The sequence below is a fragment of the Gastrolobium bilobum genome, unplaced genomic scaffold (assembly GCF_033153095.1).
Source record: "Gastrolobium bilobum isolate Gb01-03AN ecotype WA unplaced genomic scaffold, APGP_CSIRO_Gbil_v1 utg52110, whole genome shotgun sequence".
In the NCBI taxonomy this organism is placed as follows: Eukaryota; Viridiplantae; Streptophyta; class Magnoliopsida; order Fabales; family Fabaceae; genus Gastrolobium; species Gastrolobium bilobum.
Genome location: NW_026896614.1, coordinates 212,958 through 235,549, shown reverse-complemented (window position 1 = coordinate 235,549; position 22,592 = coordinate 212,958). Strand labels below are relative to the sequence as shown.

Sequence of the window (22,592 nt, the reverse complement as noted above, 5' to 3'; positions counted from 1 at the left end):
TGTAATTGACTCAGAACACCTGCTTAGGGATATTTTGATTGCCTTTAGTTTTCAGTGTTTTTTTGCCATGATGCATCAAGACCAAAATCACTGTATTTTTTCTGCATTCTAATTATTGAAAGTGATATGAAAGATGAAGATGAGCTTCCATTATATCTTAATTTGCTCAGTTAATCTGTTTCCCGTTAATGTTTAGTTATAAGGAGGATAATGATAACCATTATAGTTATAATCAGTTTCTATTACTCTTGATTATTGATTGACCATTTTGTAAATGATGATTTAATACATTTTTAGTTTCTTATAGCATGAGCTTTCGTATCTCATATATAGGATCATACTTAAAATGGTTCAGTGCCAGATTGATGGGTTTCTGTTGTTGGAAAGTTTTTTTCTTGTTGAACCTTATTACTGGCCTGAAAGTCTCCTAATATATGTGATTCTACTCCAAAATGTCACGATTAGAGTTTAATGGCTGATAGTGGCGTATGTATTAGCAGCCTTGAAATGGGCAAAAGCAGACCTAAAGGTATCCTCTCTGTACTTAGTACGAGAATTGCTCTCATCCTTGTCCTCGCTAGTTGTAGTTTAATGGGGAGTGATTTTGTTTTATATTCTATTGTTTTGAGGCTCTAAGATTATTGTGGTTAATTTTATATCGATATATTCGTATTCCCTTTTTAGTGGTTACTTTTGATTCTAGTAAAGAAAAGATACTCAGGAACTACAAAGAATTATCATTTATGCACATGGAAAACTTTTTTAATAGCTAGGGTGTATATTCGAGAGATTTTCTACGGAGTTGAAATGTATTAGAAGCATAATACAGCACTGTATTCTAGAATAGTTAGGAAGAACTGTGCTTTATGGAAGAGATCCCCTCCCCTAATCAACTGCCGATAAATCAAGGCCCAACCTAACTGTAAGCCCTTATTAATTAAGGCTTGTGACGCGTACCACCAATAAATCAGTGGACAATTATGCCAAGAAAGTTGTGTTTTGGGCTAACTGCATTGTGCTTACGTTATTATTCTTTCTGGAACCATATAATTTCTCTGCTGATCTGCGCCCAATGAATTAGGATGCTGTCTTTTTCCTTTCATACAAACAAAAGATTTCCCTTACTTTTTGTATGAACAAAAGAACTCCTAATTGAAGGCTGCGTTTGAATGACAGGTACTGTTTTTCTGAGGGCTGGTGCAAATGTCAACTGAACTGGCTCTTTAATGTTCATATTTTGGACGAGTTCTTTCATTGTAAGTTGTCTTTGATTTCTTTCCTGTTGCCTTAATAGGTAAAGGACTTATACAACCTTACGCTTCACCGTGCTTATTTAACTATTAGATTAGGTTTCATTCAGTTCTGTGAAATGTGAACATATATTAACCCCGTAAGTTTGAGTCACCAAAGATTTTACTATCATTTGTTCATTCTTGGTTCTCCCCATCTTTTTCTTCAAAATTGTTCTGTTTCTATTTCTACTAACCATAATTACATTATCCTTTTAAAAATCAAATGACCAAGTGAATGAACCCAATTGCCTGAAAAACCAACATTTACTTCTGGATGAGGCCTTTTTGACAGTTAGTACTTTAGCAATATAGGTATCAAGAGCTGATAAATGTTAAACGACTTTAAAATCATAATTATCAATATTTGACTTGACTGCTTTCAGCCATTGCTCAAGTGACTTCATCTTTAAACGCCAACTTATGCATGAGTAATCACTTTCATCACACTACAATACTTTCATTTTTAGAGGCCTTCAACAATAATGTTAGTGTCGTATACTTCGGCCAGGCATTAAAATTGATGCAACCCGGCCAATTTTGATGAAAAACGGTGACCCAACCCGGTTCATTAAAAAAATTTCAAAGAAAAAAAAAACTTGAAGGATATTTTTTTTTAAATTCACAAATAGTTTGTTTGTTTTTTTTGAAATGTTTGAGTGATTTGTTATTTATTGACTTATATAGATTATGTATCTATATAAAGAACCATTTCAACCTAAAAACTTAAGCTGTTGGTGAGGTTATCTTAATGGTTTAATGTATCTCTAACACGTCCCCTTACACGAGAACACACTGGGCTCGAAAGGTGGACAATGCATAGCCCTACCTACCTGTGCTAAGGAACTTCACAAGATTTAATTAATTATTAATTAAATGCGGTATTGAGAATCGAACCCGTGACACCGATGCTCTGATATATCATGTAAAGAATAATTTCAATCCAAAAACTTAATTTATTGGGTGAGATTAGCTTAATAGTTTAATATATCTCTAACAACCTAAAACACTAATACCATCTTGGTTATGCACTATATGCAAGGAATTTTGATTTAATATATAGTTAGAGATGACGTCTACTGAACATTAATCACTAGTATCACAAGTATTATATGTTTGTTTGATTCTTTATTGGATAATAATATGTGATTTATTTTTTTTTTATATTAAAATATTTGAAATTGGTATTATTTTTTACAAGTATTTAAATATGTTTATAATTTTTTTAACATAAATTATAAATTTGCATATATTTATCAGATCATATGGTTAAATTAGTGACCTACTAATTAAACTAGTGACCCAGTACCTCGATCAGGTCAATCAACCAGATTTAATAAGATTTCTTTTTACTAAGAGAAGGCTGGGATAAGGTGAACAGAACTTACCCTGAAAAGATCACCCCTCAAAGATAGAACAAACATGGAACTTCCAAAGCTTTCTCCTTGGACAGAAGTAAACAAGTAAATTTAATACAATGGAACAAGGATTCAATGAAATGAAAGCACAGTAATCAGATATCAATTATTTGTGTTCCTTTCTAAGCTGGCTCTTCAGACATCACTTTTTGATACAAAAATATGGGAGGGAATATAAACATACATGTAAAGGTTGAAAAGTGCAGACTAGCTTAAAAAACGGGACAGTCCTATTATATAATTAAATATTTCCTTCATATTCTGTGTGAAGGTATGCAATAAGCAATTTACGCTCTCTCTCCTTCTCTTTTTTCGATTCATTTCTCTCTCTCCCCCTCTCTCTCTCTCATTATGCAGATTTATTAATTACACAAATCTCGTCCAGCAAGTAAAGCATGTCAATTCGGTGATTGATGTATCTCCAGGGATATACCTCTCAGGCGCCTCCCTGTTTGAGCACAGCAAACACAGACAACATGTTCATCGGTGCCCCCACTCATAATGTACTCCCTCCCATTCAAGTAATAACAATATGTGAAATTTGTAGAACTTCCGGTGGAAGCTATATCAAAATCCAAATGAAGCCTGCCGTCAACAGCCACAAGTTGTTTAACCTGACAAAATTTACATGTTAGTGTGGACATTAACAATGTGTTGTCAAGATAAAATTTTCCAAACAAGGAGAAAGACAAGCAAGTTAGGCAATCAACGGAAATACTGTATATAGATAACAAGAATCTGATGGAAATTTTTCCTAGCTTTAAAGCTGAATCAGATTTCACAGGCGTGCGTGGCCTATCCCATTACTTTCACTTTGCATGCACTGACCAGTAACTGTTGAAATATAATATTTGAATTTCAAATTATGTATTGTTAGGCTGTTTTAGTTTGTTAGGCTGTTGTTCAGTGATTGATTGTACAAAAATTAGATTAGATAAATTAGTTTCCTACTTATTAGAAATTAGTTGACTGACCTGATGTATAAAAATAACCCTCATTGAGGTGAAGTAATGCAGATTGTGAATGAATTTATTATGTATCTGTTTTGTAACATGGTACCATAAGCCTAGGTTCTAAATAAATTTTTTGAGAAAAGTGTCAAAAAAAAATTTCCTTTTCGGTTTTTTGCTTCCCACCATCGAGCCCATTACTGTTCATGCAACCCAATTTTTTTTTTCTTCTTTCGTTTCTTCTCTCATGGAAATTGCACCCCCACATTCGAACCCCTCCTCCCCTGAAACCAACCCTAACTCCAGCAACACAACACCTATCATCATTCATCAAGATTCATCTTCCTTCCCTGTTTCCATCATCCTTGATGAATCCAATTACCCTATATGGTCCCAACTGATGGACATGCGGATCGGAGCCCGTAACAAAACCGATTACCTCACCGAAACGAAATCGAAAATGCCTCCCACTAATCCCACCTTCAATACTTGGGTCACAGAGAACAAGAAGGTTAAGAGTTGGCTCGTTGATTCTATGAGTCCTTCTCTCATGCCTCGGTTCCTCCGTTTGGATGCTGCATCAGAGATATGGGAGGCTTGCAAACGCACATACTAGGACGTCCGCTAGTAACATACTACAATGATCTCCTTGCAATTTTTCAAGAAATTGATCACCGAATGGCATCCCAGGCATCTACCGTCGACGGAGTCGTCCATCTTTATTCTGCCATGGTTCGCCTCAGAGTTCACATCTTTCTCAGTGGATTGGTCTCTGAATTTGACATCCTTTGAGGAGAAATCCTTCACAAGGAACCGAAGCTTGATTTGGAAGGATCTTATGCATTTGTTCGCCGCGAAATCAATCAATGCAACACCTTAGTTTCTTCTCGGCCCTCTCCGGAATCCACCGAATTGCTGACTCTTCCTTCTGGCCCTTCGAAGTCTCGTAAGTCCTCTTCCTCTTTCTCTGGAAAAATGGCTCAATTTTCTTACACTCACTGTTGGGCTACTGGTTACTCCAAGAAAAGATGCTATGAGATTATTGGTTATCCCGAATGGTGGGATTTCAATAAACAACCGCACCGGAAGGTTCCTGCCACTGCCAATGCTACTGCTGCTGCTACGGTTGCAATACCTGCCTCACCCGCTACCATGTTGCTCATCAGGGTAACGTTGGTAACACTCTTGCTTTATCTACATTTACTAGAAATCATACTTGGGTAATTGACACTGGTGCATCAGATCATATGATTAGAGATTCCTCTGAATTACATAATTGTGAACCTTACATTTTACCTTTTATCTCCCCAGCAAATGGAGAAACTTCTCCTATCACTGGCCAAGGATCTCTTTCCTTATCCCCCCATTTATTCTTGGACTCAATATTAGTTGTTCCCTCTTTAGAATTTATCCTCTTATCTGTTTCACGTATTACTGCCTCCTTGAACTGTACTGTTATTTTTTGGCCTGATTTTTGCTTCTTTCAGGACATCTCAACTCGGATGACAATTGGTTATGGTGTTAGACGTGAAAAGCTCTATTTTCTAGATTCAAATCACGTTTGTGTCTCCTCTGTCGAGTCTTTCAATACTACTGCTAATAAAGCTTCCTCCTATGTTTGGTTGTGGCATCATAGATTAGGACATCCATCTTTAACATATTTAGAAAAGTTATTTCCCCAAATGTTTTCCCATCTGAATAAGGCTAATTTTAAATGTAACACATGTGAATTGGCCAAGAGCCATAGCGTATCCTACCTTCCAAGTATCAATAAAAGCATAGTTGTCAATAGCGGTGGGTAGCGGCGCTAAACCGCTACAGTAGCGGGTAGCGGCGGCCGGCCGCCACAACCTGCGACGCGACGCGACGCCGGCCGGTAGCGGAGGTGGCGGCGTAGCGTAGCAGTTCTCACAGTCGAAGAAGATGAACACTACAGGACGCTACGGGAAGGAGAAGACCTATTTTTTTTAATTTGATGCTTCAAACCAAACGACGTCGTTTTCCTTTGCATTGGGGGGTATTTTTGTCAAGAGAAAAAGTTTATTATTAAGTTATACATAAAGGACCCATTATCACCACATAACACGCGGGAAAGAAGAAAGAAAAACGTGGCAGGGTGGCACCAAAGGAGGAGAACGATGGAGTTGCAGTAGAAGCCAAGGTGTTTCTTTTTTTCTGTTCCTTCCTTCTTCCACTCTTCTCCGGCAAGAGAGCTTCTATTTTCCGGTAAGTTCTCAACATTTTGTGGCTTCTTTGTTCCTTCCTCCTTCCTCCTTCCACTCTTCACTCTTCACTCTTTCTTTTATCTTCACTACCCATTCTTCTTCTTTGATGGAGGCTTCTTCTTTCTTTTTCTTTTTTACTTATTTTTTGCTTATTTTTTTTTTGGGTACTTCTGGTTTTATTTTTACTTATTCTTTCTTGTGATTTTTTTTTTTGTAAACTTTCTTTCTTGTATTTTCGGTAAGGTGCCACTTATGGTTTTATTTATTTTGCTTATTTTTTTTTTTGGGGTAGGCTACTGCAGTTTTTTTTTAATATATGATGCATATTTTTTTTATTTTTGTATATATAAATACTGGGTATATAAAACCAGAACATATTTATATGCAGTTTTTTATTTTTGTATATATAAATACGTTGCATTTTTTTTTTTTAATTTTTGGTAAGCAATACGTTGCAGTTTTTAATATATATGCATCACTCATATTTATATACCCAGTATTTAACTGGTAAGAGTTACAGTTTTTAATATATATGCATCACTCAAGTTAACAAATACGTTGCAGTTTTTTTTTAATTTTTGGTAAGCAATACGTTGCAGTTTTTAATATATATGCATCACTCATATTTATATACCCAATATTTAACTGGTAAGAGTTACAGTTTTTAATATATATGCATCACTCAAGTTAACAAATACGTTGCAGTTTTTTTTTTAATTTTTGGTAAGCAATACGTTGCAGTTTTTAATATATGTTTATTTTTGTGTATAAATCCAGTTAACTCCATGGCTAGTGCATCTTCTGTTGATGCATCACCTTCGATTCCACAAACTGCACCTTGTGGTTTGTTTAAACCCACTGGAGATAACATTGATATTGCATGGAAATGGAATAGCTTGAAGGACCCCAATAACAGGAGATTCGTAACTTGTGATTATTGCCTGCAAACTACAAAGGGAGGAATAACTAGAGCCAAAAGACATCAGATTGGTTTGAGAGGAGATGTTCAGGCATGTAGAAAAATTCCAGCTGATGTTAAAAAAATACTGAAGGATGCATATATGCTGAAACAAGCTGAAAAAGATGCTAATATGGTTGATCTTGATGTCAATCAAGATGATGATGTAGAAGAGCAGGTTAAAATTCATAATATCAAAACTGGAAAAAGAAAAAGAGCTGGAAGTGATGTCTCTACCCCTGCTACAAAGGCTGTGAAAGGTCCTTTAGATTTGCATTTTTTTAAAAGGCCTAGCATAAAGTTGGACAAAAAGCAAACAAGCATAAATAATGCTTGTGACAAAGAGGCAAGGGCAAGAACCATTCAGTACATAGAAAGATTTTTGTGTACAAATGGATTACCATTTAATGTTGTACGCTCAAGAAGCTTTAAGCTAATGATTGAAGCTGTTGGAAACTATGGTCCACACTTGAAGCCACCAAGCTACCATGAGTGCAGAGTTCCTCTTCTTAAAAAAGAGATGGAGTATACAAAAGAGTTATTAAAGGATCATGAGGTACAACGAGCCACTTATGGATGTTCGATTATGTCGGATGGGTGGACGGATAGAAAGAATAGGACCTTGATTAATTTCTTGGTCAATTGTCCATCAGGGACCATGTTCATGAAGAGTGTTGATGCTTCATCTTATGTTAAGACTGGGGAAAAAATATTTGAGCTTTTGAACACGTTTGTTGAAGAGATTGGAGAAAAGAATGTTATTCAAGTTGTGACAGATAACAGAAGTAATTACGTTTTAGCTGGTAAGAGTAAGACATCAAACTTGTTAATTTGTTAAATTGTTTTCAATTGTTGTTAATTTGTTCTTGATTATTTTTTTAGGAAAGTATTTGCAAGCCAAGCGGCCAAATTTGTTTTGGACCCCATGCACAACACATTGTTTGGATTTAATGTTGGAAGACATTGGAAAGATTGAGAGGGTTAAGAGAGCCATTGGAAAAGGCATAAAACTTGTAGGTTTCATATACAACCATTCATTGGCTTTGAACACAATGAGAAGGTTTACAAATAAGACCGAATTGGTTAGGCATGGAGTCACAAGGTTTGCTACGACATTCCTTACATTGCAAAGGTTGCACAAACAAAGAAAAAACCTTAGGAACATGTTCATTTCTGAGGATTGGGAGAATTCCAAGGAATCCAAAGACCCCAAGGGGAAAGTGGCAAGAAGGACTGTACTTATGCCTGCCTTTTGGAATGATGTTTTTTTCTCACTTAAGGTTATCGGGCCTCTTGTGCGTGTGCTTAGACTTGTTGACAATGAGAAAAAACCTGCAATGGGCTATATTTATGAGGCAATGGATAGGGCCAAGGAGGCAATTCAAAAATCATTCGGTGGAGATGAACAAAAGTACAAAGACATATTTGCTATTATTGATAGAAGATGGGAATGCCAACTTCATCATCCTTTGCATGCAGCGGGCCATTATCTAAATCCTGAATTCTTTTATGGCAATGATTCAATTGGAAATGATAGAGAAGTGATGGTTGGCCTTTTCAAATGCATTGAAAGGCTAAGTGCAAATGAGGCAGAAAATGATACAATTACAATGCAATTAGAATCATATAGGACTGCTGAAGGCCTCTTTGGTATCAAGTCAGCAATAAGGCAAAGGACTTTATTAGCTCCAGGTTAGTAAACATGAATTTCAAGTTATTAATTATATAGGACTGCTTAAGGCCTCAATATTGTTATTAATTATTAATGCTAAGTTTTTTGGCATTATAGCTCAATGGTGGAAGTTGTATGGCTCTCAAACTCCAAATTTGAGAGACTTTGCCATTAAGGTGTTGAGTTTGACTTGTAGCTCATCCGGGTGTGAGCGCAATTGGAGTACTTTTGAACACGTAATATTTTCCATATAGTTAAATTTGATGTATGGCTTATGAAGCGAAGAAACTAATATTTTTTATTGTTAATTATGAAATAGATTCATTCCAAAAAGAGAAGTAGGCTTGAGCATCAAAAGTTGCAAGATTTGGTTTTTATTAAGTACAATCAAGCTCTTAAACATCGCTATGACAGTCATGATGTGATTGATCCCATCATCCTAAAAGACATTGATGATAACAATGAGTGGTTGGTGGGAGAAGTGGGTGAAGATAATGCTGAAGATGAGAATATTTTTTATGATGATACTTTGACTTTGGGAGTTGTTGCTGATGCAAGTGGGATTGGAGAGCCTCTGACATACACAAGGCTGTAGACAAGAGGAACAAGAATGGTTAACCAAGTTGTACCTTCAGTTTTAAGTGAAGATGAGGAAGAGAAAATCTATAAGCTTAGTTCAAGTGAAGATGAGATTGAGGGAGAAGATGTTTTGGAATTTGATGGAGAATCCGGAGATGATGATTTTCTTCATTAGTTCATTTGTGTTTTATCTGACTATATCATTTTGCCAGTATAGCTTGTGCACTTTTTTGGATGCAAGTTTGTGCATTTTTTTGGATGCAAGTTTGTGCATTTTTTTGGATACAAGTTTGTGCAGTTTTTTGGATACAAGTTTGTGAACTTTTAATGTAAAGAACCCTTTCTGCACTTTTAATATAATGAATTGTTTCTTGAATGTTATTGATTGTTTCACATACACTTCAGTTCCAGCTCACAAAGCATTCTAAAGGCTGATGTTAATATTCACATTTACAACAACAAAAAAAAAAAATTAATATGTCACAGTCCCTTCCTTCCCTTTTACGTGTTGTGCAGCTGATTAAATGCCTATGCCACTCTCCCTCACTTGTAGGTTGTGCAATGCCTACATACAAACAGCCACACAATCACAATATAATATGCAATAAGTACACAAAACAATATGCATGACATATATAACTAGAGCATGGGTGGACTAATAGTTGAGCATTTATATTAGTTAAGACTGTTCTGTTAATACTTCACCGTAGCGGCAATACCGCTACCCGCTACACCGCTATACCATTTTTGGGGTCGGCCGCTACCGGCCGCTAACTGCTATTGACAACTATGAATAAAAGTAGTGTTCCATTTCAAGTGATTCATTCGGATGTTTGGGGTCCCTCTCGGGAACCCTCTTTGTCTCATGCACGATATTTTGTAACGTTTATTAATGAGTGTACTTGTATGACTTGGTGTGTATTTTGACAACCAAAAGTGAAGTTTTTAATGCATTTAAACTTTTCCACTCTTTGATCCTCACTCAGTACAACTCTAACATTCAGATTCTACAAACAGATAACGGAACAGAATATACCAACCATACATTTACCTCTTTTTTGCTTGACAATGGCATCAAACATCAAACATCATGCACGTATACCCCACAACAGAATGGTCTAACTGAAAGGAAAAATAGACACTTATTAGAAGTTGTTAGAGCTTCCATCTTAGGAATGCATGTTCCCAAACGCTTTTGGGGAGAGGCAGTCCTCTCCGCTGCCTATCTAATCAATAGAACACCTTCTAATGTCCTTGGTTTCAAAACCCCTAAACAAACACTTGAATCCTTCTTTTCTATCCCTCATGTTTCAAATTTGGTCCCAGATGAACTCAAGAGGAGGTGAATTGAGTTTTAAAAATTAATTCACTAATTAAAAATTAACTCAAAGCAATAAATCGAGATAAGGATAGATAGATATTAACACAATAGTTTTTACATGGAAAACCCAAAGAGAAGAAAAATCACGGGACCTAAAATCGAATACTGAAATCCAACAGGCAACTCCACTATGAAACTTGTGTACAAAGAGTTCTCTAGTATCTCAGTTTCCTAGTCTACCCCTTACACAAATTCCCAAACTGGTATCCTAGTTTTTCAGTTCGAAACCCTAACCCTTTAGGATTCTGAAACCCTATCACACAAGGGTTCTCGAGTTACCCTCAATTTCTAAGAAAAAGAGACATGCTGGTATCCCATCACAAGAACTGGTATCCAAGTTTCCCAGTACAGACCTTCAAAAAAGTCAAGAAGAAAATTACAATTAAAGTGATTTACCTCAGTGCTTTTTTTCCTTAAGCAGATAGGTAATCTGAATTCCTATGGAGAAATATTCACTTTGCCAAAGGATGAATGTATGAATGAATGTTCTTGAGAAAGCTCTTCAACTGATGCAGAAGAAAGAATCCTAATCTTGAAAATCTAATTCTCTCTTTTCTTTCTTGTATATTCTTCTCTCTCTTGTATTTTATCCTCTCTGAACAATATGCAATGAGCCCTATTTATAATAATAACATCATAATCTATTATGCAATGCAATCCTAATCAAATCTTTGACAAAGAATATTTTATTTCTCTTACATGAAATCTAAAAAGATAAAATCTATCCTAATCTTTAATTGATTCCATGCTTTTCTATCTCTTCATTATATCTTCCATATCTTCTCCAATCTGCATGCAATCTTCAATTATCTTCAATTGATCACATACTTTTCTCTCTCTTCATAATATCTTCTCCAAAATAATACAAAGAATATTATGCAATGCAATCCTAATCAACATCATAAATTGTGACACACCCTTAACAAAAAAAAAATTGTCCCAACTGAATATCTCTGCGGGAGAATTTTTTTTTGCTTGCGGAAATGATATTCCCATAAAAAATATCCCTTTTATTAAATGCAAAACCGTAGATAACACACAAATAAATATCATACAAATTAAATTATGTAGTGACTGAGCCACTTGGGCTATATTGTTTTATTTGTATTATTTCTCTGTTTTGTTCACGAATAAGCATCAAACTCAACCTTATTGAGGCATTTATGAACAAAACTGAAACCAACACTATTAATAAATAAAAGATTAATATGAAAATCAGCCGGGTTTGATAAGAAAATATGAGTAGATTTCTTACTTTGTGAATTAAAAACACCATGTCCATAACTACATCATATAATTCAAGTGCATAAGCCGCATGGGGCTCAAAAGAAAATTTAAGAGGGAGTTCTTTTGGTGTTATCATTCCCAAAATTTCCCTCTCTGCACAAGTATGGCAAAATAAAACCCCCATTCAAAATATTAAATATCTACATCAATTTCCAACAAGATTTAATATATATATATATATATGTATATAGGGCTTAACATTTCTGCAGCAGCCGTAGATAGTGTTATCTACAGCTGACACAGAAAAGTGAGCCCCACGGCTTTAAAAAAAAAAACTCAGGATCTGTTGCCGTATCCTAGGATTCGGACGTGGATCCTTGCTTGCTGTAGGTACAGCAGCTGCAAAAATCATTTTGCCATATATATATATATATATATATATATATATATATATATATATATATATATAAGAAGTCTTACATTTATTCTTAGTCATTGATCCACTTGTATTTAATGATTCACATAATAAAAAAAAACATAAACCTAAAAGATATAAGTGAGATGGACATCAAGATTGAGAGTGTAACATATACTGATGTAAAATGATTCAAAGTCTTGTTTTTATTCTTAGTACTTGGTTCATTTGTATCTAATGACTCACATAATCTAAAAAATAAAATAAAGCTATTAGATATAAGTAGAATTAACTGTTAATATTGAGAGTGTAACTTACATAGATATAAAATGATTCAAACTATATATATATATATATATATATATATATATATATATATATATATATATATATATATATATTAAGTGTTTGGGCTCTTTGACCTATTGGGATTTTTTGAGATTTTAATTTATCAATCTAGTATTTCATTTACGATATTTACCAACGGGAGTCGTTCAGTGACGCGAGGGGGACCAAACGTCCCTGAGTGCAGCGACCCTCCCCCTGCGTCACTCACACATTCTTTTTTTTTCTTTTTCTTTTTTCAATTGAATGACGCCCTCCTCTCCTTGGGCACTCATAGGATTGTGCCAAGTGGCACAATCTCGTTAATCTCGTTACCGTAAAACTTCGGAAAGCCATAACTTTTGGCTTGGGTATCCAAATCAGATGATTTTTTTTAATTCAGATACTTTTTTGAGATCTACGCAATGACACCTCATTTGACATATTTTATCTTCCATTAACATAGTTCCAATTTGCAACAATAGTTCCACTTTTTTACAAATTCGAACTATGTTTGTGAGAGATAAAATATGTCAAATGAAGTGTCATTGCGTAGATCACGAAAAGTTATGTGAAATAAAAAAATCATCTGATTTGGATACTCGAGTCAAAAGTTATGACATTCTGAAAGTTTACAGTAACGAAACTAAAGAGATTGTTCCACTTAGCACAATCCTATGAGTGCCCCAAGGGAGGGGGTGTCACTCAATTGAAAAAATAAAAAATAAATAAAAGAATGTGTGAGTGACGCGGGAGGAGGGTCGCGGCACTCAGTGCCGCTGGGTCCCCCTTGCGTCACTCAATGTCCCCTATTAGTAAATACTGTGAATCAAAAATCAGATTAAAAAATCAAAGTGGTAAAAACCCCAAATGGGTCAAAGAGCCTTGGAAAAGTTCATTTTTTCGATGGAATTTTTCCGTCGAAAATGGTGAAAATTCCGTCTAAATTTGTATTTTCGACAAAATTTTTGACGGAATTCAGGCCGTGGAATTTTCCTTTGTTGATAACAATTTTTCGACGGAATTAAAAATTTCGTTGAAAATTTTTGACGGAATTAAAAATACTTTTCGACAGAAAATCAATGAAATTTCGTCGAAAATTGTTATAATGGTTTTCGACTAAAAATGAACTCCGTCGAAAATTTTCGACGAAAAATCAATGAAATTTCGTCGAAAATTGTTGTAATGGTTTTCGACGGAAAACGGTTTCGGTCAAAAATTATAGAATTTTTTTTTTAAATTCTCTTTACAAAATTAATACCAATTTCTATACTTTACATGATAAAAAATATAATCAAAGTAAATAACATATCAAAATGAAATCTTAATCAATTTAGTAAATGCATAAAAGTCCATATTATATATTAGGCTAAGTATGAAAAAAGACTTATACAATTAACGAGCGGTGTACAATTAGTATAAATTGTAACATGTATAAAATAAAATAAAAAAATTAACATATTAATACACAATGTAAAACTGACTTCATAATTCAACGAAACAATTTGCTCTTAGTCATTTTTGAACTTCATATTCCGTCGAAAATTTTAGAAATACAATTTTTTTTGATTTATTTTTTATAAAGTTTTCGACAGAATGAATTTTTCGTCGAAAAATTCAGAAATATAATTTTTTTTGATTTATTTTTTATAAAGTTTTCGACGGAATTATTTTTTCGTCGAAAATTCACATATATATTTTCTTTTTTATTTATTTTTTATAAGATTTTTGACGGAATTCATTTTTCGTCAACAAAATTCGACGGAATCGATTTTCCGTCAAAAATTAAGACTTTTCTAGTAATGTTAGTGTTTGTCCTTTTAACGAACATAGAATTTTGTCTTTTTAGTTAAAACTACTATGTTTATAATGACAGAAAAGAAATCATGATGAGAAAAAGTGGAAGGTTTGTTTTCAATTTAAATATTAAATAAAAAGTAATAATATTTATTAAAATGACTGTCCTTTGAAAGGACAAATATTTTTTCCATATATATATATATATATATATGGGTTTGATGTTTGTCATTTTAAATGACATAAAGCTATATAGACACAAAGAATGGAAATTATGAGAGAGAAAGTGGGTGAGTTTTTTTTAATTTAAATTTTAAATAAAAAAATATTATTTTGTGTCTATCTCTCTCCTAAAATGACAAACACTTTTTCCTATATATATATGGCTTTGTGGGGTTTTTATTATGTGTGTGTGTGTGTGGCTTTAATGTTTCTACCAGTGAATGTCGATAAATTATCTGTATTCATTCCCAAAACGACATCATTTTGTGTTAAAAATTTATAGTAAGAAAGACTATTATAACCCTGAAATAAATTATAATTACAAAAATAACTTGATTTTTGCCTTAAAACGACGTCATTTTGGGCTCAATGTAAATAACTTATCTACATTGACTGCAGAAAAAATATATATATATATAAATATATAAAAATCATTTATATTTTAATAGATACAACGAATGATCAACCTAAATTAGTGTAAGAATAATACTTTTACGTCCAATTTTAAATGTTTATTTACTTATATCTAAATATTCTAATTTATTAGTTTTGTGAGCTATTGAATATAGGAAAATATAAGTATTATGTGGTAGGAATAAGATTTTTGTCCTGCAACCTACTTTTAATTATGTATTTTCGGAGAGTAGATAGTTATAATATTAAAGTTTTTTTTTCTCCTTTATATTAAAAAAAAATAACTTTAATATTATAACTATGTATTCTCGAATTATATAGTTAAAAACGGATTACAGGACAAAAATGATATCCTATAACGAGACATCCGACGGACCTGAAATATAAGTGAAATAAAAAATTAAAATTAAAAATAAAACTTATATTGGTAAAAAAATAAGGGAAAAGTTATACTTATCTGTTACCACCAATTAAATATATCACATTTACATCCAAATTAATGATCGTTACATCAATTTTTGATCTAATAACTCTATATCTCTAGGTTGGGTCACTGCAAGAACTTGGGCGTTCAGATCCTTTTTGTTGTAGAGTTCATAAGTTGGTCAACCTTTGTACGTGGTATGCAAGGATTCTGAAACCAAACAATCCCATCATAATTCTCAAAACCGTTTTTGTCAAAAATTCTGAAATTTAACTTTTTCGCAATCCCTTTTCAAACAATTGCACTATTAGTTTTTTTTTTTAAAAAAAACCTGCAAAACTAAAATTTCAATCATATTTTCAAAAAAAAAAAAAATTGTCGTATGATCCAAATTTGAATCAGTTATTGATTCAAACCTAACTGATTCAAATCCAGAACCCACTTTTTTATTTTAAATTTAAAAAATTATTGATACAAAACTTATTATTATTTTTTTCTAATTCAATGATAATTTGATCATGGCCTTTCTTTACATTTGAAAGGATTTGTGATTTCGTAGCATTTCATAGCAGCATTTTATTTTTTATTTTTTTATTTTTGGTGAAAGATATTTTTTATTTTTTATTTTATACGGAAAAGGGAATTTGCAAACCTAGAGAGAGTAGAGAAGAAGAGAGAGGATGAAGAGTAAAGAATTTAAAATTATAAAAATTGATTGTCAGCAATTATATCTAAAATTGATCTAACAATTATTAATTTAATTATAAAAGTGATAAATTTAATTGGTTATAAATATAATATTCCCATAAAATAATTCTTCCCTACTATATATTATATATTTTTAATATTACAATAAAAAAAATTATATGTTCATTTATGAATACTTATAAAAACAGAAATTTTAATTCTAACCCTTATCTGCTCATAAAGTAGAGTCAAATTTAACCTGAGATTTAGCTCAGTTGGTAGCGTGCTGAGCTCCAAAGTCGAATTCATGTGTCTAAAAGGCATGTAGTTCAATTCTGCAAAATGCATCTTGGAACCAGTAAAAAAACCTTTCACGAAAGGGATTAGTTCCATCCCAAACCGTGGAGATAACCTTGGGCTTATCAAACAAAGTAGAGTCAAATTTATTTTTATTCTTCTCGCATTGAAAAAATTTATCTCCATATGCAACTCGATGCATATAATACTCGAATATACTCATCTAAAAAAAAATATTTTTGACATCCTTAATAACTATAATTACTATAAAAGTTATGATCATTTTACACTGTATAAATTATGTTTTTTAATCTAAATCTTTAATCTTATTTATATCTAATACCTTTAAATTATTAAATAAGTAAATTATTAGGTACAAATAGATCAATAACTTTAAATATAAAACTTCTTACTCTTTTACTGATATAAGATTATTATGTCCTTTATTATAATTATAATATTTGAACATGAGTTTGGGTTCCCCCTTCACACAATCCTATTGGTTTGTGCAAATAAATCAAAACGTAGTACATCTAACAAAAGGAGGGATTCTGCGTGTTACAAGCGGACAAGCTTGTACTCTGTGTCCAAAAAATTCCACCAAAAGACAGTTCCATCAAAATGTGTTAGGCCCTATATTGCTAATACATTTAACAACTACCCAGAAGAAGAAGAAGAAGAAGAAGAATTAGACCCTATATTGCTAATACATTCAACAACTAGCAACACCAACAACAACAAGAAGACAGTTCCCGCCTATATACCCTATACCCAAAAAATTCCACCAAAAAACAGTTCGATCAAAATGTGTGCTGTACAATTAGGCCCTATATTGCTAATACATTTAACAACTACCATTGTTTTTCAATTAAAGAAGAAGAAAAGCCTATACTCTATGCCCAAAAAATTCCACCAAAAGACAGTTCCATCAAAATGTGTGCTGTACAATTAGGCCCTATATTGCTAATACATTTAACAACAAACATTGTTTTTCAATTAAGAAGAAGAAGAAGAAGAAAACTTCAAGGGTAACGTTACCTCCCAAAGAGGCCCCAAAATGTCAGTTTGAGCTCCATGATTGAAGACCTGAATCAGAAAGGTATTGATGAGAAATCTAGAAGATCAATATATTTCCAACAACGCATGTTCCCGTTTTGAACCCATAAAGTAAACAATTGAAAGGCTACTGGAGCATAGCATTAGAACTGTAGACAAATGACACTGCAGGTTCGTTTAATTTGCTAAAAAATAAGAGATAACACAATAAAAAAGTTATTTTTTTATTGTTAAAAAAACATAAACACTAAACAAATAATATTCAAGGGATAACACAAATATCTAAATTTTTGTTACCCACTAAATACAAAATTTTGTCCGGAGCATAAAGAGAAAAAAAAAAACAATAACTCCTACCCCTTCATCATCCCAGCTCTATAGCATGCAAAGTAATACACAGCATAAATGATCTTATAATAAATTGTGTCATTCTATCAATGAATATCACAAAATCTTTAGTCCTATGCATTAGTCATCAAATAACTAACAACACAAGAAATTATCGTCTGACTCAACTATTTGGGCTGTACAATTCTGTTTGTGTTGTCTCTCAACTTGCATCAAACACAACCTTCCAAGACCGAGAAACAAGTCAAGCACAAAAAGAAGCGAGACAAAAAAAAAAAAAAGAACAGGGAAGGCTAAGGTAAGACCATCCTTTATCACAATCACAGACGCAACCCCTACCAAAAAAGCAACAGTAGCACTGATATTTCCAAAGATTAAATAATATTTCTCCTCATAGATGATATTTCCCACAACCTAAATATGAATATTTATTATTTCAAACAACCTCATTGTGCTTGATCAATGTTGAGAAAATTGAAACCATTCTCTCTTGGTGAACCAGCACAATGTTCAGAACTCAAGCACGGAACCACTTCTATTTCTATTGTCAGTTAATTGAAGTTATAAGAACATAGCCAACTACAAAATATCATAATGATATAACCAGAAACATAGAATTCTTAGAAGCAGGAAGCTAGAACATTCCTCACCTAGATCAACTTGATTTCACGTGAACTTCAATAATATCGTTGTCTTCCATTCCAAGGCTAGCAGGGGTTTCAGACAAACTTACTTTATCACCATCAAAAGACAACACTATCTGTTTCAGGTCACAACTTATTTTCTCGGCATATATTTTGACAATCCTTTCAAACTTGTCATCCTACAGAGAATTAAAAAAGGAGAGCAAGACATTAGGCTAAAAAAAGTAATAGAACTTGTCGCCTGTTTTGGAAATATATTCCATCCAACCTAAAGAGAAATGCACCGAAGAAAGAAAAAATACGCCATATAAGAAACACAACTCTTGTAACATTTCCTACAAATTACACTAGATTTTGAATATTAATATTAAAAACACCACAAAATATAACCGTCAGCTGAAGGAATTATAAACCTTGAACATACGAATCTGCTTTGTTTCATCCTTGCCTTGAAAAGAGATGAGAATCTTTGCTCTTTCAGAAGGTTCTGATGTTTTTTCACTAACATCATCCATGGAAGACGGCAATGAATTACACATTTCCTTTTTTGTAGACTCCTCAACAGTTTTGAACAAATTTTTTGCTGATTCAGTGAATGAGACAAGCTCCTGCTTCTTTAATCTACACACATGAATAACACCTTATTAGAAACTGTAGAGAAAAGGGAGTTGGGGAGGCCGGCAGGGGGAAATTATATGGTAAGTAAAGAATATAAGTAATCGCAGCTGCATAATGCTAATAACAGAAAGCTAATATAACTTCAGATTGGCAAACCAAGAATAGCCTTAATTAGTTCTAATAGACCAAAATCATTTTCTTCCCCCACTGCATAATTTTTTTAATCGGAGCACTGAGCACATATATAAATGCATTAAAATCCTATGTGATGATGACACATTGGAGAATGCAGAAAATTTTTCTAGCTCCAGATGAAATCAAAGTTAATAATTAACTTATATAATTTCATGATCCATTACATATTTTCTTTTGTTTTTTTCATTCTTGGCCTTTTCCACTTTCACCCACAAGACAGAGGTATAGTGGAAGGAAAAAGGAACTAGTGTAAACAGTTACATTTTATCATTGCATTTTCCAGTAGGGCTAAATCAACCATTTATTTTTATTTTTTCAAGAACGAATAAAAGGCTAGCATTAAAACTTAAGTTCGATCATGTTAATGCTCAAGAGAATAATTCCCCATACATCGCCCTCAATACCAAGAAGAAATGGCGCATTTATATGCAATATGCTTATCCTGCTGTATGAGGGTTGGTGCAATCATTTCAAGCTGAGGATAATACAAATTTAAGGGTGGTAAAAAAATTACAATAAAATTTAAGCAACAGAAAACAGCTAGAATTTGGCACTTAAAATTTTCTATGATGAGTAAAAATGCGCGCAACCTCAATTTCTTCAAAGTTGAATCCTCATCAAGCATACTATGTGCATTACTGGAGGTTTTTGGTGGAGGAGGTAACCAATCATCATCCTGGTCCTCAATGTCCACCACTGTTACCGCTTTCACATTAGTCTTCGCATTCTCAACCTAAAACCCACATCGGTTTCAAAAGTTACAAAATCAAAAGCATAAATGTGGGTGCAAATACCAAATAATTTAAAAAAAAAAAAAAAAAAAATGGTGGCAAAACACTCATTACAGGCTGAGAAGTCTTCCTCTTCTTAGCAATGCAAACCACATCCTCATCATCATCTGCTACGATTCATCAACACCAATTAGACATTCAAATACTGCTTAAAACCCTCATCCCCCATAAAATGACAATCTCGATGGGTTAATAAAAGGAAAAAAAACCATTTTTGTAACAATTTGGCTTTCAAATCCTCGGATCTTCGATAAATTGTGGAGAAGATAAATAAAAATAAAAATAAAATAAAAATATAAATAAAAGAAACGAACCATCGAGGCACACGACGCTGGGAGGCTGAACGCGACTGTAATCGAACAAGGGTTCGAATTCTTCGGATTCATCCTGCAAAGAAATCACAGAGGTTTAGATGGCGATTTCGAAAGAAACCCTAATTAAGGTTTCTGATTTCAATTTGGGTCTGAGAGCCTCACCATAACCTTCTTCATCAACTGCCTTTCTCCTTTGAATTTCGATTTCACTGTACCGCTCGAAACTCGAAATTTTGAAGCAAAACTTATCTATTGCGAAACAAGTAATAAGTTTCTTTTTAATAATTCTTTCATCCTTAATATATAATGGGATAGGATACTGGGACACTCAAGTTATGTTACACCCAGTCAATTTCTCACCGTTAGATCGCTTATGTTGATCCAACGGTTATATTTATTTCCATCTTTGTATGGTCATGATTTCCTAAATTTAAAGTGAAAGCATCAAATATGAGAAATCATAACCATACAAAGGTAGAAATAAATATAAAATATTAAATTTGAGAAATCATGACCATACAAATATGGAAATAAATATAACCGTTGATCAACATAAGCGATCTAATGGTGAGATTGACTAGGTGTCACATGGGTGTAACATAACTTGGGTGTCACAATATCCTATCCCATATATAATAGGGGTTTGTATTTATCATGTCAATACACAAAATTTTTTTACACACATAACACCTGTGGCCCGCACTTTTTAAAGCAAAAAAAATAAAATTAAGGCACGTAAAACGAATCTCTATAATATTACACAATCATTTTTCCTACCACATAACTCTTATAAAACCCTATATAATAACTATTTTGCAACGGTAATTTTTTATATCAAATTGAAGAGAACTTTCTGCTCAAGCTAATGAAGGTGCATTTATAATTTGTTATATTTTATAGGGGATTGTTATATTTAACACCAGCTAAAGTTTATCGAAACAAGATCCGTTTACAAATTTTTTTTGCAATTACACTAATGTAGGATCGGTCGTACACTGTGTGATTAATGTAGGACCGATCCTAAATAGTATAATTTGTAAACAAAAAAGTTTGTAAATATAACTTTCTCCAAATTTATCACGGTTTATTAACTATTTGATATCGGTTAGATAATACGACATGACATGATAAAAAGGTAAAGATAGGGGACCCAAGTGTGGTGGCTGAGTTAGTAGCATGGGGACTGAGTGGTAGGAGAGGACCTCGGTTCGAATTCCACCAACACCATTTGGGGAGGGGCATAAGTACCGTAATCCTTGAACTCGCACCCGAACTCTGGATTAGTTCCATAGGCGGCTCAAAGAGTCGAACCCGTGAAGATACCGAGAGAGTTCTGATTCGCCTCAAAGAGGTAATTAGGATCAGTTACCAAAAAAAAGTAAAGATAGGGAGCTGAGGAAGTACTTGAAGTGAGAAATAAAATTTGTATTAAATGATAACGGTTGATTTGATTTTATCTAAAGGTTTTAAGAAAAATAATAAGAAATGTAAACTTAGTTGATACGTAAATATGACCTCTCCCTATTTCATATAGGAAAGAAAAAAAATTATTTGTCGGATCTTTATCATTTTAAATAAAATAATCGTGTTTTAGTACATATTGATTTGATTTTTATATTTTCTCTTTTATAATTTTTTTTTCTCTCTTCTTAATTTTATGGATGAGAAAAAAAAATAAAAAGTAAATAAATATGGGCTTATCTAATCTCATGTTGCATAAGAGAAGAAATCTTATGTTATAGACACATAGTGGTGGGACTGACCATAGTAGTTAAAATTCCGATTTAAATCTTAGATTTTACGATTTTTTTCAATCAAAACGATTGTACCAAAATTTCAAACACTTTTACGATTTTTCTTACGTTAGGATTTTACGTTTTACGATTTTTTATCCTCTTTTTGATTTTAGGTAAAATTTCGATTTTAACTACCATGGGACTGACCACCTAAAAAATAAAAAATATATTGCACGATTACCGAACGATGTGTAGAAAGAAAACTTACCTTATGTGACATGAGAATAAATTTTTCCAATAAATATATACCAAAATATGATTATTTTATTTCAAAATACAAATTGTATACTTTAAAATTATAAATACTTTTTTATTATTGTCTTTTTTTTTCATGCAGTAACTATATAAGTACAATTCTAAATTTATAATTGATATGTCTACCCAAAAAACAATTATAATTGATATGAATATTAGTACACATTGAAAATTAATTTTAAAAGAAGCTTATAATCAAAGAAATTATTTAATTGAAAAGTTCTTTAAATGTAAAATAAATTTTTAGATATATTTAGTAATTTAAAAAAATATAATAGATATATTTATATTCAAGT

At 32.8% G+C, this 22,592-nt stretch overlaps 2 protein-coding genes across 2 annotated transcripts; one reads left to right on the top strand and one right to left on the bottom strand.

Moving 5' to 3' along the window:
• The first annotated feature begins 4,632 nt into the window (after positions 1-4,632).
• On the top strand, positions 4,633-9,107 carry LOC133300959 (uncharacterized). Its single transcript, XM_061500546.1, has 6 exons — positions 4,633-4,824; positions 5,145-5,373; positions 6,660-7,625; positions 7,723-8,532; positions 8,630-8,748; positions 8,832-9,107. Exons 1-6 carry the CDS (start codon positions 4,633-4,635, stop codon positions 9,105-9,107), a joined length of 2,592 nt encoding a protein of 863 aa, XP_061356530.1.
• A 7,688-nt stretch (positions 9,108-16,795) lies between these two features.
• LOC133300967 (uncharacterized) lies at positions 16,796-20,488 on the bottom strand. Its single transcript, XM_061500555.1, has 7 exons — positions 20,408-20,488; positions 20,246-20,318; positions 19,986-20,038; positions 19,731-19,873; positions 18,741-18,948; positions 18,334-18,506; positions 16,796-17,365 (listed from the first exon to the last, which is right to left on the bottom strand). The coding sequence occupies exons 1-6, from the start codon at positions 20,420-20,422 to the stop codon at positions 18,339-18,341; spliced, it is 660 nt and encodes a 219-aa protein (XP_061356539.1). The 5' UTR covers positions 20,423-20,488; the 3' UTR covers positions 16,796-17,365; positions 18,334-18,338.
• Between the last annotated feature and the right edge of the window lie 2,104 nt (positions 20,489-22,592).

Excerpts from the sequence above, each read along its gene's own strand:
- LOC133300967 (XM_061500555.1), bottom strand. Across the intron at positions 20,039-20,245 it reads CAGCGTCGTGTGCCTCGATG|ATGATGATGAGGATGTGGTT; the intron begins GTTCGTTTCTTT and ends GAATCGTAGCAG. Across the intron at positions 19,874-19,985 it reads AGAGGAAGACTTCTCAGCCT|GTTGAGAATGCGAAGACTAA; the intron begins GTAATGAGTGTT and ends TGTGGGTTTTAG.
- LOC133300959 (XM_061500546.1), top strand. The coding sequence starts at position 4,633 with ATGGCTCAATTTTCTTACACTCACTGTTGGGCTACTGGTTACTCCAAG. Across the intron at positions 5,374-6,659 it reads GAATAAGGCTAATTTTAAAT|TTAACTCCATGGCTAGTGCA; the intron begins GTAACACATGTG and ends GTATAAATCCAG. Across the intron at positions 8,533-8,629 it reads AAGGACTTTATTAGCTCCAG|CTCAATGGTGGAAGTTGTAT; the intron begins GTTAGTAAACAT and ends TTGGCATTATAG.